The following is a 12,260-nucleotide window of genomic DNA, read 5'->3' on the forward strand; positions in this document are numbered from 1 at the left end:
ATTAATAAAGATATTAATAATAATAATAGCTTTTACAAGAATGTCTTAATAACTTTTCCAGGAAATCTATCTGGAATACCATTAAAAGATTCACCTAGGATTCCTTAAAAAATTTCTTCAGGAATATCTTTACATTTTTTTCCAGTGATTTCTCCAATTTCTACAATTTCTATATTATTACCATATAGGGTCGGTGTACCGGTAATAGTGGTATTAGTGACAGGTCCAAATTGTTTAATTCATATTTATTGATAGGAATATATTTCCTGTGATGTAAATATATTGGCAGAAAGCTGTTCTTCTCTACTTTTCAGGAAAAATATTGTTGATGTTTCAAAATATTGTTTTCTTTTCAAAATAGCTTCCTCCATTAACTGGTACATGGACAAATAATAGTGGTACTAGCTAACATCTGTTCCTATAATAGTGAATCCCATTTATTTTCTTAAAGGATTCACTATTATAGGAACGCTTGCAAGGGAGGGAGCCAAAAAGTTAAGAAAAAATTGTGTTTTTCAATGTTTTACCGGAAAATTTGTATACATTTTCGCACACATTCACCTTTTTTAAGCAAGCGCTATGCTATGAAGTAATTTTTAAAAATTAAAATGCACTACTTCTAGCGAAAATCGCGTTTCCACTATTACTGGTACACCACTATTACTGGCACAGCCACCCTACTTGGAAGGATCCTTCGCGACCGTTTTTCCTGCTGAATATAAGTATTGCTAATATCCCTTTCCTGTGCACATGTCTTCATACAAGCCTAAACACGTCTTCGGTCAACAAATCAGCCTAATACAGTTCATGAGTCATGTGTCTAGCCCTCATCGTTCCCTACAAAAGTATTATACGCTTTTACCTCGATCACACTGAAGAACTGATAATCTTCTCTATGATGTTTATGCTTCATGGCTATAATTTATTAATTTATTGAAGACTCTTATATTATACTGCATTCATGATAATTTGAAAAAAAAGGAAAGTATGCTTTGTTATTAATATATTTTAAACATTTTTTTAGATATTATCTTTATTCCATATGTTCACATATTATCTAAATTTAAATCATTCTGTCTATTTATTTTTTGCATATATATATTTTATATATTTTAAAGTTACTCCTGTTTTGTGTCAGTTTTGTGTTTTTTTTTCAGTTTAGTGCACGGCCGAAATACCAATATTTTTTAGTTTAACAGGATTTAATTCATTTACTGCAAATTTCGATAGCATGAGTTTGATTCATTCAGCGAATAAATAGAACGCTAGTGGCTTCGCTTCATCTTTAATCGGGTCAAATCTTAAGGTAATTCAAATTCATCACGAGCATGAAAAAGAATAGAAAGCTAATCTTGAAAAAATTTAAATTTATTTTGAATGAATGGATGGAAAAATATGTCAAATAATTTACTTTTATCTGATTTTCAATTCTTTTTTTCCTGTGGAGTGCAGATTTGATCGTGTTTAGTATTGGACGTAGAACGATCGGAGATCGCGTCCAGACGTGTTTTCTTCAGTAAGCGGAACGATCGGCCGGTCATCGAATTTTTTTTCTGCTTTGTGCGGTAAGCAGAACGATCCTGCTTCGTGCGTGTGTGTAGATTAATTATCGCGTCTAGACATGTTTTCTTCAGTAAGCAGAACGATCGGCCGGTCATCATAGTTTGATTCTGCTTTGTGCGGTAAGCAGAACGATCAGCCGATCAGCGAAATTTTGTTCTGCTTTGTGTGTCCTTTAAAAAAATTAGTATTGTTTTCATCGATCAAACTACACGCTATACACGGCAGACCGTTTACCAAAACGAACCCTGCCACACTCCCTACCCCATATATCCAACATTCCAGTGATTTCTCGTGGAAGTGCAGATAACTCGTCGGCCTCTATCAAATTCCTACCTATTCCTCAATTGATCTGCAATCGGACACGGCCGGCGCTGGTATTGTTTATTTTTAGGTCACCAGTTCTTACACATTGGAGATGATGTTAGTCCCAAACTTAATCTGTTGGTTTTCTGTGTAAGTACAGCTGACCTGGCAATAACGGAGTAGCAACAATGGGCGGTCAATCATGCTCATGCTCATGCTCTTAGAACTTATGGATAAGGGCATCCCTCAAATTCCTAGATAAGAAATTCGAGTGTTTGACCAAAGCTGGTGGTAACCGGAAAATTTCGAAAAAAAATTTGTTGTCAAATGTCTTAAAAAAGCATGAAACATCGAGACCTGGTGTTACCTCGAAAAAAATATTTTTTGAAAAAAAAAAACTTTTTGGGACTTAGGGTCCTTCAAGTCCTTAAAAGACAAACCTCCCGGAATCCAAAATTAAATCAGAATTTAGTTTGAGATCTCGAGAGGCTTGGCCTTAGACGCGTGAGAATTTAATTTGAGATTCCCAGAGGCTTGACCTTAAACGTTACATTTTCATAAAAAATAAAAAAAATACTTTTAAATTACTTTTGGCATTAAGGTTAACACGTGCGTCGCAGCATGCCTGGAATAATGAAAGTGACAGTGGTGAGTGGCTTCCGTTTTGAATGGGGTGCCTTTGAAATCATAAATGCATTTAGTTTTTGATTCCGGGAGGCTTGTCCTTAGCCAGCTAATGTACATTCTGGTAAACTTGTAATACATTTATTGCAATATCTAATTTCAGTGCATTGGTGCATTTTGCAAAATTCAAATAATATGTCAGAACACATCTATTATATCCTATCAAAGCAATACAGTATTTTGTCATGTACTCACTAGATAAAAGTAATAACAATAAATTTTCTTTCCAATGTTAAACTATTGCTTTCCGCCTTTCTCAATGGTGCGATCGCAACGATTGTCTATCAGATTTACGTAATTTATTTAGTGCCCTCGTCACCGGTACGCTGCTGACCCATAAATGGACGGAACGTGTACAATGTCTTCTTGTGACGTGGGACCCCGTTAGGTTGGGGGTATGGTATCGCGTCCATTTTACCGTACCGTAGGCAGAAGGGTTAACCCAAAGAGGAAGTCATAAACTACTGGGCAAGACAGGCACGCGTACGCCACGCAATGCCGATGGGAATGAGGTAAAGGCCGATGCAATGCAATGGCCTGAGCAGAGGTTGTTTTGTTGTGATACGCGTCAAGTTGAATGTTGTTGATGCAGCGGTAATATTAAAGGTGAGTTGACTGGTGACCTAGACTTAAAAACGCAGGATGAATTTTAAAGAAGAAGAGTCCGATGTCTGCCAGATGAAAGATTTGTACGCAGGCTTGTTCGATAACCTCGCTGGATGCAAACGAGTAGATATTTAACTTTATTTTGAACGTCACAAGAGCATAATCAGGTAAAGGACCTATTGGCTGTTTTTCGTTACACTTTCTTATTACTGTCGAGGAAATGTCCACACGACCGAATTGTTGCACCTCATGTATTTCTACCTCACCAAATTTCAGAGAAATGCCAATGTTGACATCGCATCGTTGATGACGATACTGATAAAGCTGATAAGATTTGGAATGAGTCATTCCATTGTAGTCTTGTGAATGACGACGTGAGTATCAATTGATTCGGACGAGCGATTATTATTGCATTGGAATCCACCAACAGACCACCTTGCACCGACTCATCATTGTGTAGAAATTCATCTTTCCGGTGAATCGATTACAGAAGGTGAATAGTCATTATTAAATCACAAAATCAACTTGTTTAGTCCTCTTTACACAATGTTTTTCTTGATAGTCTAAACAATTCCATAAAATTCAGAGGAAGTTAGTTTTGTCATGGTATAAAGACAAAACAAGGTGATTTTGATTTCATTGATTTCAAAAGAAAAATAACACAAATCTAGTGGTTAATTGTTCGATTTAACTATAGCGATTCGCGATGTAGGGCATGACAGAATTTAAAACCTGATAACGTATGGTCCTAAACCAGTTCCACCGCACAGTGTATCGCATTTTGAACATCGTATTGTTGATAAAAACAAGCGAATCAATTCATATTTGACAGCACTGTGCACCATAAGAAATCGAACAGTTAATTGCCTTATCTGAAGTAATTTGGGCTATCAGTTTTAAACAATGTATACGATTGTGCCTGCATTCGAATAAATATCAACGACTTTTTAATTTACAGCCGGACGGGCCGAATCGATGCGTGCGAGTAATTCATAGCCTTCCAAATTGATGCCGTAACAGCATTGAACATAATGATTCAAACGGAGCGGAGGCACGACATTTTAGGTGTAGGTGAACCAAAAAAAAAATATTCCGACCAATGAGTGGGTGGTTCATTGGCTAGTTTGCACTTTTTATTTCATACTTTACAATAATTGTAAGTGGTTCAAGGAGTTTAGGTAAACTTAACCGATTACTCAGAAATGTTTTATGTCTGTACTGACATTTGAGATTGTTTTATTGAAAACTAAAATAACTGTTTTAAACACTAATGAAAAACCATTAAGGAATTTGATTCATTATTTATAATACGCTCCTATATTAGTCGCATTCAAAAAAGAGGGTTGTCCAGTAGACACATTTTTCCTTATCGTTAAAATGCAAATCTAACGTTTCATTTAAAAATATTAACAACAACAAATATAGCAAATATAATGTCGTAGGGTAACGGTACCAATAAAAGAGGTATAAGTAGATCCACAAATGAATATCTTTAGCCAATAGATGAACTAACAAATTTGCTAACAAAAATGAGAAGGGTGTTATTTCAATTCATAAATAGTAATTGTCTGAAATTCTATTTGTGCAATTGCACAACTTGCGAAAGATTTAGTTTGAAAAATGTTTGGAGGGTAACCACATCCTTCGGTGGGGTTTGATCCCACGAAACCAGTACGCTAGACAAGTGCTTTCCCTACTAAGCTACGAAGGACCTCCATCGTCGCCGCGATGTCTCCAAGGATCTTCTCAATTCCAAAGTTGATTGCCCTGGTCTTCTATCTAGTCTGAATTTAAATATTCCCCATAGACAGCTTCGGTCAAACAATTTTCTGTTTCTTCATGGTGCCCGCATAAAAAGAAATTCACCCTGCTTATCACTACCACCACAAACTCTACACGTTAGTTAGTTTTTTTGCTCTAATATAGTGCATACTGCATAGCGTTTTTTTTAATTGTACATATGTTTATTATAAGTAGTATATAATTGTAGATTTAAGACTGAAATGTATCATTTGGAGTCAATGTAAATTCTGTTAGTACGAAAATATGAAGTGGTTTTGCGCCCATTCGAGAAGGTGCATATATTAGCACTACTCGAACGAGCTTTTCCCGGGTTTCCCGAGAGAAACCTCGATATTACGGTCATACAATTGTCGGATCAGCGGGGGTATACTGTACTTTGTGGGGTCGAAAAGTTAATCCAATGGTGCACGTTTGATCAGTGCACGGATTATTTCGTTTATATTGGTTTGTGCAACTGCACTGGCATGTTCGCATCACTTATCAGAGTGAATCCAGATCCAACGATGCCGACTAACTGTGACTGAGTAAATTTGTATTTGACGGAAATTGAGTAAAATTTTCGTGGGAAGAGAAGAGACGGCAATACAATTTTACTCAGTCACTGAGTACATGATAGTTAGAGTGTAATCTTTTCTGTGGTTTTTCGTGGAGACGCAGAGGTAAACACGGTCTTCAAACAGCAAAAACCACCTACTAATATTCCTTCCCGTTTCCTAACTGACTGCAAGGACGTGGCAGGCGCCGTTATTGATCATTTAACTACTTGAGTCACTGAGGAAATTTGCACACTCCTAGTTAATCCTAGTTAATCATTCAGTTGTTTCAATGTGCAGTTTCACTGATTCTGGTCAATCATGAACTAGCAATCATTGATAGGGGAACTATTCCGATCTTCATCTCACTGAATGTATATTCATCTCATCGCGAAACCTAGGATGTTATCGATCATTTAGTAATCTGCGTTAGATCATTTAGGGCCAATTTCTTCACCTCCGCTTAGTGCTTAAACCAGGTTTAAACGTATGGGTAAGCATCGCTTAAGAGTTAAGCGGAGGTGAAGAAAACGGCCCTTAGTAGATTGTCAATAACTCACTCCAGAGGATTAATTTTAAAATGAGTTGTATGGTCTTGTGCAAAAGTTTATTTACAACTCTGCCTAACAGTTCGTTGTATGAATTGCACTAATAACAAAGCTATAGTGCTAGTAGCAGTAACTTGTACTAAATGATTGAAATGTTCTTATCATTTAGTATGAGTTACGGCCGCTAACGCCTTAACTCCTTGAATAGTAAAATTCGAACATCAACTTTTTAGGCGGAGTTGTGGAAAAACCTTCACACTAGAAGTCCACCATTCAACACGCTTTGAAATTATGCCTCTGTAATGAGTTATTGACAAAGCATTAAATGATCGAACGCAGATTACTAAATGATCGATAACATCCTTGTCAACATGTGTGCTCCTGAAAAAGTCACAAAATAAATCAAATTATAAACATCGGGGAGCCATGAGATGGAATCCAGGAGCAGTACCCCTATGTGTAGTCTGTCAAAGCTAAGCTAAATTTCTATGGAATACTTAATCCTTTTTTACTGAATCCTTTCTGAAAAATGTCATACATCCTTTGCCCGGAATGAGTCAATGATGGAGGTGATCCCTGCATTGGAGGTAGCTTTATGCCAAATGACCCAGACCCAAACTAAAACGAATCAAAATATTATTAAACCCTCTTTCCTCGATTATTCCTTTACTTATATCTTTCTAAATTGGGTTTGCAAAGAAAAAATCTCCAACATATTTTTATTATGTTCGTAAATCTTTTATTTACATTTTTGAACAATACATTATTTTATCGATTGAATGAAACATTGATAGAATAATAGTTGGTCCATGCAGCATAAGAACAAATTATGTGTCTCATAATTTCGAAATGCAAATGCAAAATAGTACTCCAAACATTCTGAAAAATTAGCGGTAAGATTAGGTTTTTTGGCAGGTTCAGAATATGTAAAAACATTGATACCCCTAAACATTGTTTGCGCTCTCAGGGGGAATAATGTTTTACGTTATAGGGGGAATAATTGCATACCCGACCAGAAATGCCTGCTCAGTGGAATGAGTGTTTACCCAATTAGAGAAACCTTGGATATACCCTCTTGAAGGGCTAATTGATAAGAAAACTCAATCCGCAATACTTCTGCTTTACTGTTTAGTATCACAGAACGCACTTGCATTTTTTTCTGAGGGTTGCTTTGGAAAACTTTTTTTTGCGTCCTTTGCGAAAACAATTTTTCTTGAGTGTCACAAACAGATTCTTTTTCCATCACAAAAACAAACGCGGTCTCTGTTTTTCTTTTTTTTTACAAAATAACGAGCTCATTTCAACGGGAGCGTAACATTGTTGGCCATTGCAAAATGACTTGGCTAATGTCGTGTTCAAAGGACACGGCTGCATCCGAATCAGTCGTCTCCAACCGCTAATTGATTCGTTATCGGGGAAATAATTGTATACCCGACCAGAAATGCCCGCTCAGGGGAATGATTATCCAATTGGAGAAACCCCCTCGGAGGTATGTATAATTATTTATCCTATCGGATATACCCTCTTGGAGGAATAGTTGATAGCAAAACTCAATTCGCAACACTTCTGCTTTACAGTTTAGTATCACAAAACGTACTTCAAACTTTTTTTCTGAGGGTTGCTTTGGCAAACAATTTTTTTCTGCGTCCTTTGCGAAAACAATTTTTCTTGAGTGTCACAAACAGATTCTTTTTCCATCACAAAAACAAACGCGGTCTCGGTTTTTCTTTTTTATTACAAAATAACGAACTCATTTCAACGGAAACGTAACATTATTGGCCATTGCAAAATGACTTGGCTAATGCCGTGTCTAATCGATCGCAATATTTCTCTGTTCCAGTAGAAAATGTGCTTCAAAAGAAGTAACTGTACTTTGTACTTTCGCCTCATTCCGGAAAAACGCGTGATATAAAAGGAATCATCTACTCTGTTAAACGAACGTTTGTTTCAAAAGAATGGAAAGCATATTCTCTTTCGACTTATTGCAGGGAAATGCGTGCATCAAAAGAAGGGTTCGTCATCTCTTTCAACTATGATGGGAAAATGTGTGTCATGGAGAGAGTCGTACACGTCAATGTCATCAGGGTAAACGTCTGCTTTATGTTGGGTCAATGCGCGATTTGATACAGGAAGTCATATTAACGCATTTGCCCAAAAGTACACGCGGCGCATCTCATAGGAAACGACGCACCGCGCTTCTTGCAGCCCGTATACTCGATTCTTATGGGGAGATAACATTGCAGCGTTTCCTAGGGTGCGGTTGTTCCTTTCCAATGTGAAACGCCGCGTGGAATCTTGTGCAAATGCGCTTCTGGAAACATTTAATAGCCGCGCGGTGTATCGTATTGACAGAACCCTACAATATGTATACTATTTGGCCTCATTAAACAGCGAATGGCAAAATCATGATACAAAGTGGCTAAAAATATATTTTCAAAAAGCCTAGACTAAACAGATACTACGGGTATCCGAGCCTTCTTCCGATTTCCGAGCATTTTCGTACAATTAGTGAGAAAGGAAAAAACCAAATTATAATTTCATCTCTTGTCTTCTGTTGGGAAAAGCATCCTTTAAAAGTATGAATCATAACTCAAGTAAATGCATAAATCAAAAGAAGAAGTAATTTCCTCCTTTCCTCCTCCCCGTACTTTAAAAGAAGGAATCATATCCAAGCAAACGCTTGAACCACAACAATCATCTTTTGAATAAATGAATCATATCTCCTCTGGCACTATGAATTGAAAGAAGGAACTACTATATCCTTCTTAGCCTTATGTCGGGTAAATGCATTATTCGAAAGAAGGGATCATATCTTCTCTTGTAATCAAGCAAATGGACTAAAAGAAGGAATCATATTCTCACCAACGAAATGAGTCAGCCTCAGGCTCGTTAATGAAGATTTATAAAAAATCACATTCTCACCAGGGTTCTTATATCTTGTATTCACCTTGATTCTCACAAGCCTGGTACCGGAAAAATGCATCTTTTCAAGGGATCATATCTTTCCTTGCCTTGGACCGAAAAAAGGCAAAGAAGAAATCTTATTTTCTTTTAACTTATGCCGGGTAAAAGCATCCTTTGAAATAGGCAGCAGAATAAAATTTCCATAAAAAAGCAAAAATTACAATTATAAAATAAGAATTTTCCATGAAGAAATCAAAATGTTCCATTGAAGAAAAAACACAAATTTTCCAAAATGAATCAATATCAACAATAAACAATTATAAAATCCTAAAAAAAAATTGTTTATGGAGATTTTGGATTATTTAGGAAAATTTTATGTTTATTTATTTACTTCATTGGCAATTTCCTAATTGTTTATGAAAAATTTCTAGTTTTTAGGGGAAGTTTTTATGTTAGTCTTTGAAGTAGGAAGCGTATGATTTCTTGGGAAAGAGTCATTTGGACAAAGGTCATTCGACAGAAGTCATTTGGCTGAATATCATTTGGCCAATTATCACTTTAGGCTGGATAGTCATCTAGCCGAATTCCGTTTGGTTGAATTGAACGTTTTGCCGAATCGGTAATTAGGCCGAAAATGGATTGGCTGCAAATCTCATTTGACAGAAAGGGTCATACTACCGAAATAGTCATTTGGCCGAAAATGACGTTTAGCCGAAATGGTCATTTGGCTGAAAGGACTTTTTGATCGAAACAAACGACTGAAAAAAATTGCGAGAAAAACAATTTGGATGAAAATATCATTTGTCCGAACCGATCTCACGGACAAAAAAGTCGCTTTTTTCACTTCTCTGGTCTTGCTTCTCACTTCTCGATTATCATTTATCATTTCACTATCGTGAATTTTTTGGCCATATACCCGTTCAGCAAACAACATTTACGGTCGTATGACATTTTCGACTATATGATGTGTTCAACCAAACGGAACTGGTCGACCAAATGACATTTTCGGTCAAATATTCATTTCTGGAAAACGGTATTTTCTATCAAATAAGCTATTCGGTTGAATGACGTTTGCGGCCAAATGAACTGTTTGGTCAACCGTTCTGTTCAACTACCCTTCCCCAAATCTGATTGCCATTTTTATGTAACTAAAATAGTTTTTTACGATTATGTTATTTGCGTTTGCGTTTTGTAGTTTTCCTTTTTGTAACACGTTAAAGACAATCTTGTTTCTGATCCAGAAGCAAAAAAAAAAGATAAGTAGCAGAGGTGAATAGAATAAAAATATCATGGAGACTACCAATTTACTTTCGAGTAATGATTTTTATGTACGTTCTCTGATTCAAAACATGAAAACCACCTCTCTTCTGATGTTCAAAAGACACTAATTATATGCGGAATTCAACATATTTTGCATTAGTTCAGACATCGGTGTTTACACAGAGCTGTGATGACAAATGGCCATTATGTCAAAAGGCCATTATGCCAAACGATATTGTACCAAACGACATTATGTCAAATGACCTACCACTCTATGGATCACTCAGAATGGAGCAACTGCTATAGGCATATTTAATTTGGTCTTAAGGAACGCATGAATGATTAAAAAAAATTATAGAACATTGGTTACACGTGGAGGCTTCAAAGTCCATACTTCAGGTTCAGAGAATTTTTCTAAGACTTGGAATGGTGCAAATGTTTAAATAATACTTAATTAGAATCTATGGATCACGAAGAGCATAAACCATGAACCAATAGAAAACTATTCCTTCGATGAGAACAAATTGAGAAATAATTTTGATGTTGGTTATCGATATCAAAATAAATATCCATGGAAAATCGATTCGACACATACGACACATAAAGAATAGAATCTGAATTTCATGAGTTCAGTCGGTATACAAACATTCATAGAGTCGCTCAATGACCCGAAGATAATTGAAATTTGAATGTCCTTTTAGATAATGAATTAGCTGCAAATACTTTTTAATACATGAAATAATGAAATGAATCGTGAATATATTTCAGATAATATTACAAATCATCAATTTAAGTATGTATCGAATTCGAAGCAGACTATACGTCAGTCGACAAACGCAAATTGCCAACGACAATCTAACATTCTTGAGCAGGCGAGGGGACACGGTCTCCCACCTTTGCACCTTTTTCAGCGAGTTTTAACGCCACTGCATTAAACACTCGGCATCAAAATAAGAAAAAAAATCAAAGTGATAACACACGCACACATTATCTCGATCGACAAATATTGCCAAACTTTACTTCAACTCAATCAATTGTTGCCATCAATAAACCCCATCACAGATATTTATATTTACTTAACGTTGTCACGGTGCAGCGCACAAAGCTGTCCATAAAAAAATCATAATATTCATCTACCAACAAGCGTATCGCAACGATAAGTTTTAATACGTGTCAAACTGAAATCAGATCGATCGAACCACCCATAAAGTGTAAACGGGATTCTTAGCTTCTGACGCCTCGCAGGAAATGAGAGGCGTGCCACGCCATGTGATGGCCGCTTTTACCAAGGAATTACTCTCATTCGATGACTCAACTTGTTTTCAGTGTTCCGGGGGGTATACCTTCCAATGAGTCAATTCTTACGTAATACAGTAGTGGCAGACACTGACTACCCCCAACGCACTATGGGGAGTCTGGAGGATACTGATTTTTTATTTTCGTACCTCAGTCATTTGTATTTTTTGGTTAATTAGAAAAATATTCGGAAGCAAGGTTACAAATTATGAATGAAACTCTTGGTATAAACGTAAATAATGGATTTTCGCCCACCCGCTTGCATGTTTCCTACTGTGCTTTGGTAGAAGAATGAATCATGCAGCAAGCCGCACCTCAAGATTAATTTCCGAATGCAAATCCTCCTCCCACCTACTTTCAAGAAAATACAACCCTGCTCGCTTTCATTCGTTGCTTACTTTTTCGAACAGCTCCGGTGTGAACTGACGTCGAAACTCTTCGACATGGTCATGCTTCTCAACGTCCAAGATATCCATCGCTCGGGAATCCACTGAATACACTATTTGAAGGTCAATATTCGTCACTCGCGCTCGGTAGGCACTATCACTACGCACCTTAGTTCTTTGCGCAAAATTACAAACTCGCGACGTTTAGGACGGAGCCGCCGTCGACACAATCGGGGAACGGTGGACAGAGCAAATTGGGCCAATTTTCACACAAGACTGTGTTTGCCTTCGGTTCGCTTCAATAAAGCTCTGCAGTGTTACTGGCGAGTAGTCCACAGTCCTGCACTAATCGGTTCCCGTTATCACAACACTAC

General features: G+C 36.9%; 1 protein-coding gene across 2 annotated transcripts in view; it reads right to left on the minus strand.

Annotated features, from left to right (window-relative positions):
• The window catches only part of LOC134204856 (plastin-2-like), a 163,343-nt gene that overhangs the window by 42,542 nt on the left and 108,541 nt on the right, over positions 1-12,260 (minus strand). Inside the window, exon 1 of one of the 2 annotated variants that reach the window (XM_062679656.1) lies at positions 11,899-12,187. The exons of the other annotated variant lie outside the window; for it this stretch is intronic. Coding sequence (XP_062535640.1) covers positions 11,899-11,976 — 78 coding nt within the window. The 5' untranslated portion in view covers positions 11,977-12,187. Of the gene's footprint in view, positions 1-11,898; positions 12,188-12,260 lie in introns of those variants that run through there. 2 annotated transcript variants of the gene reach the window in all.

The sequence above is a fragment of the Armigeres subalbatus genome, unplaced genomic scaffold (assembly GCF_024139115.2).
Source record: "Armigeres subalbatus isolate Guangzhou_Male unplaced genomic scaffold, GZ_Asu_2 Contig937, whole genome shotgun sequence".
Lineage (NCBI taxonomy): Eukaryota > Metazoa > Arthropoda > Insecta > Diptera > Culicidae > Armigeres > Armigeres subalbatus.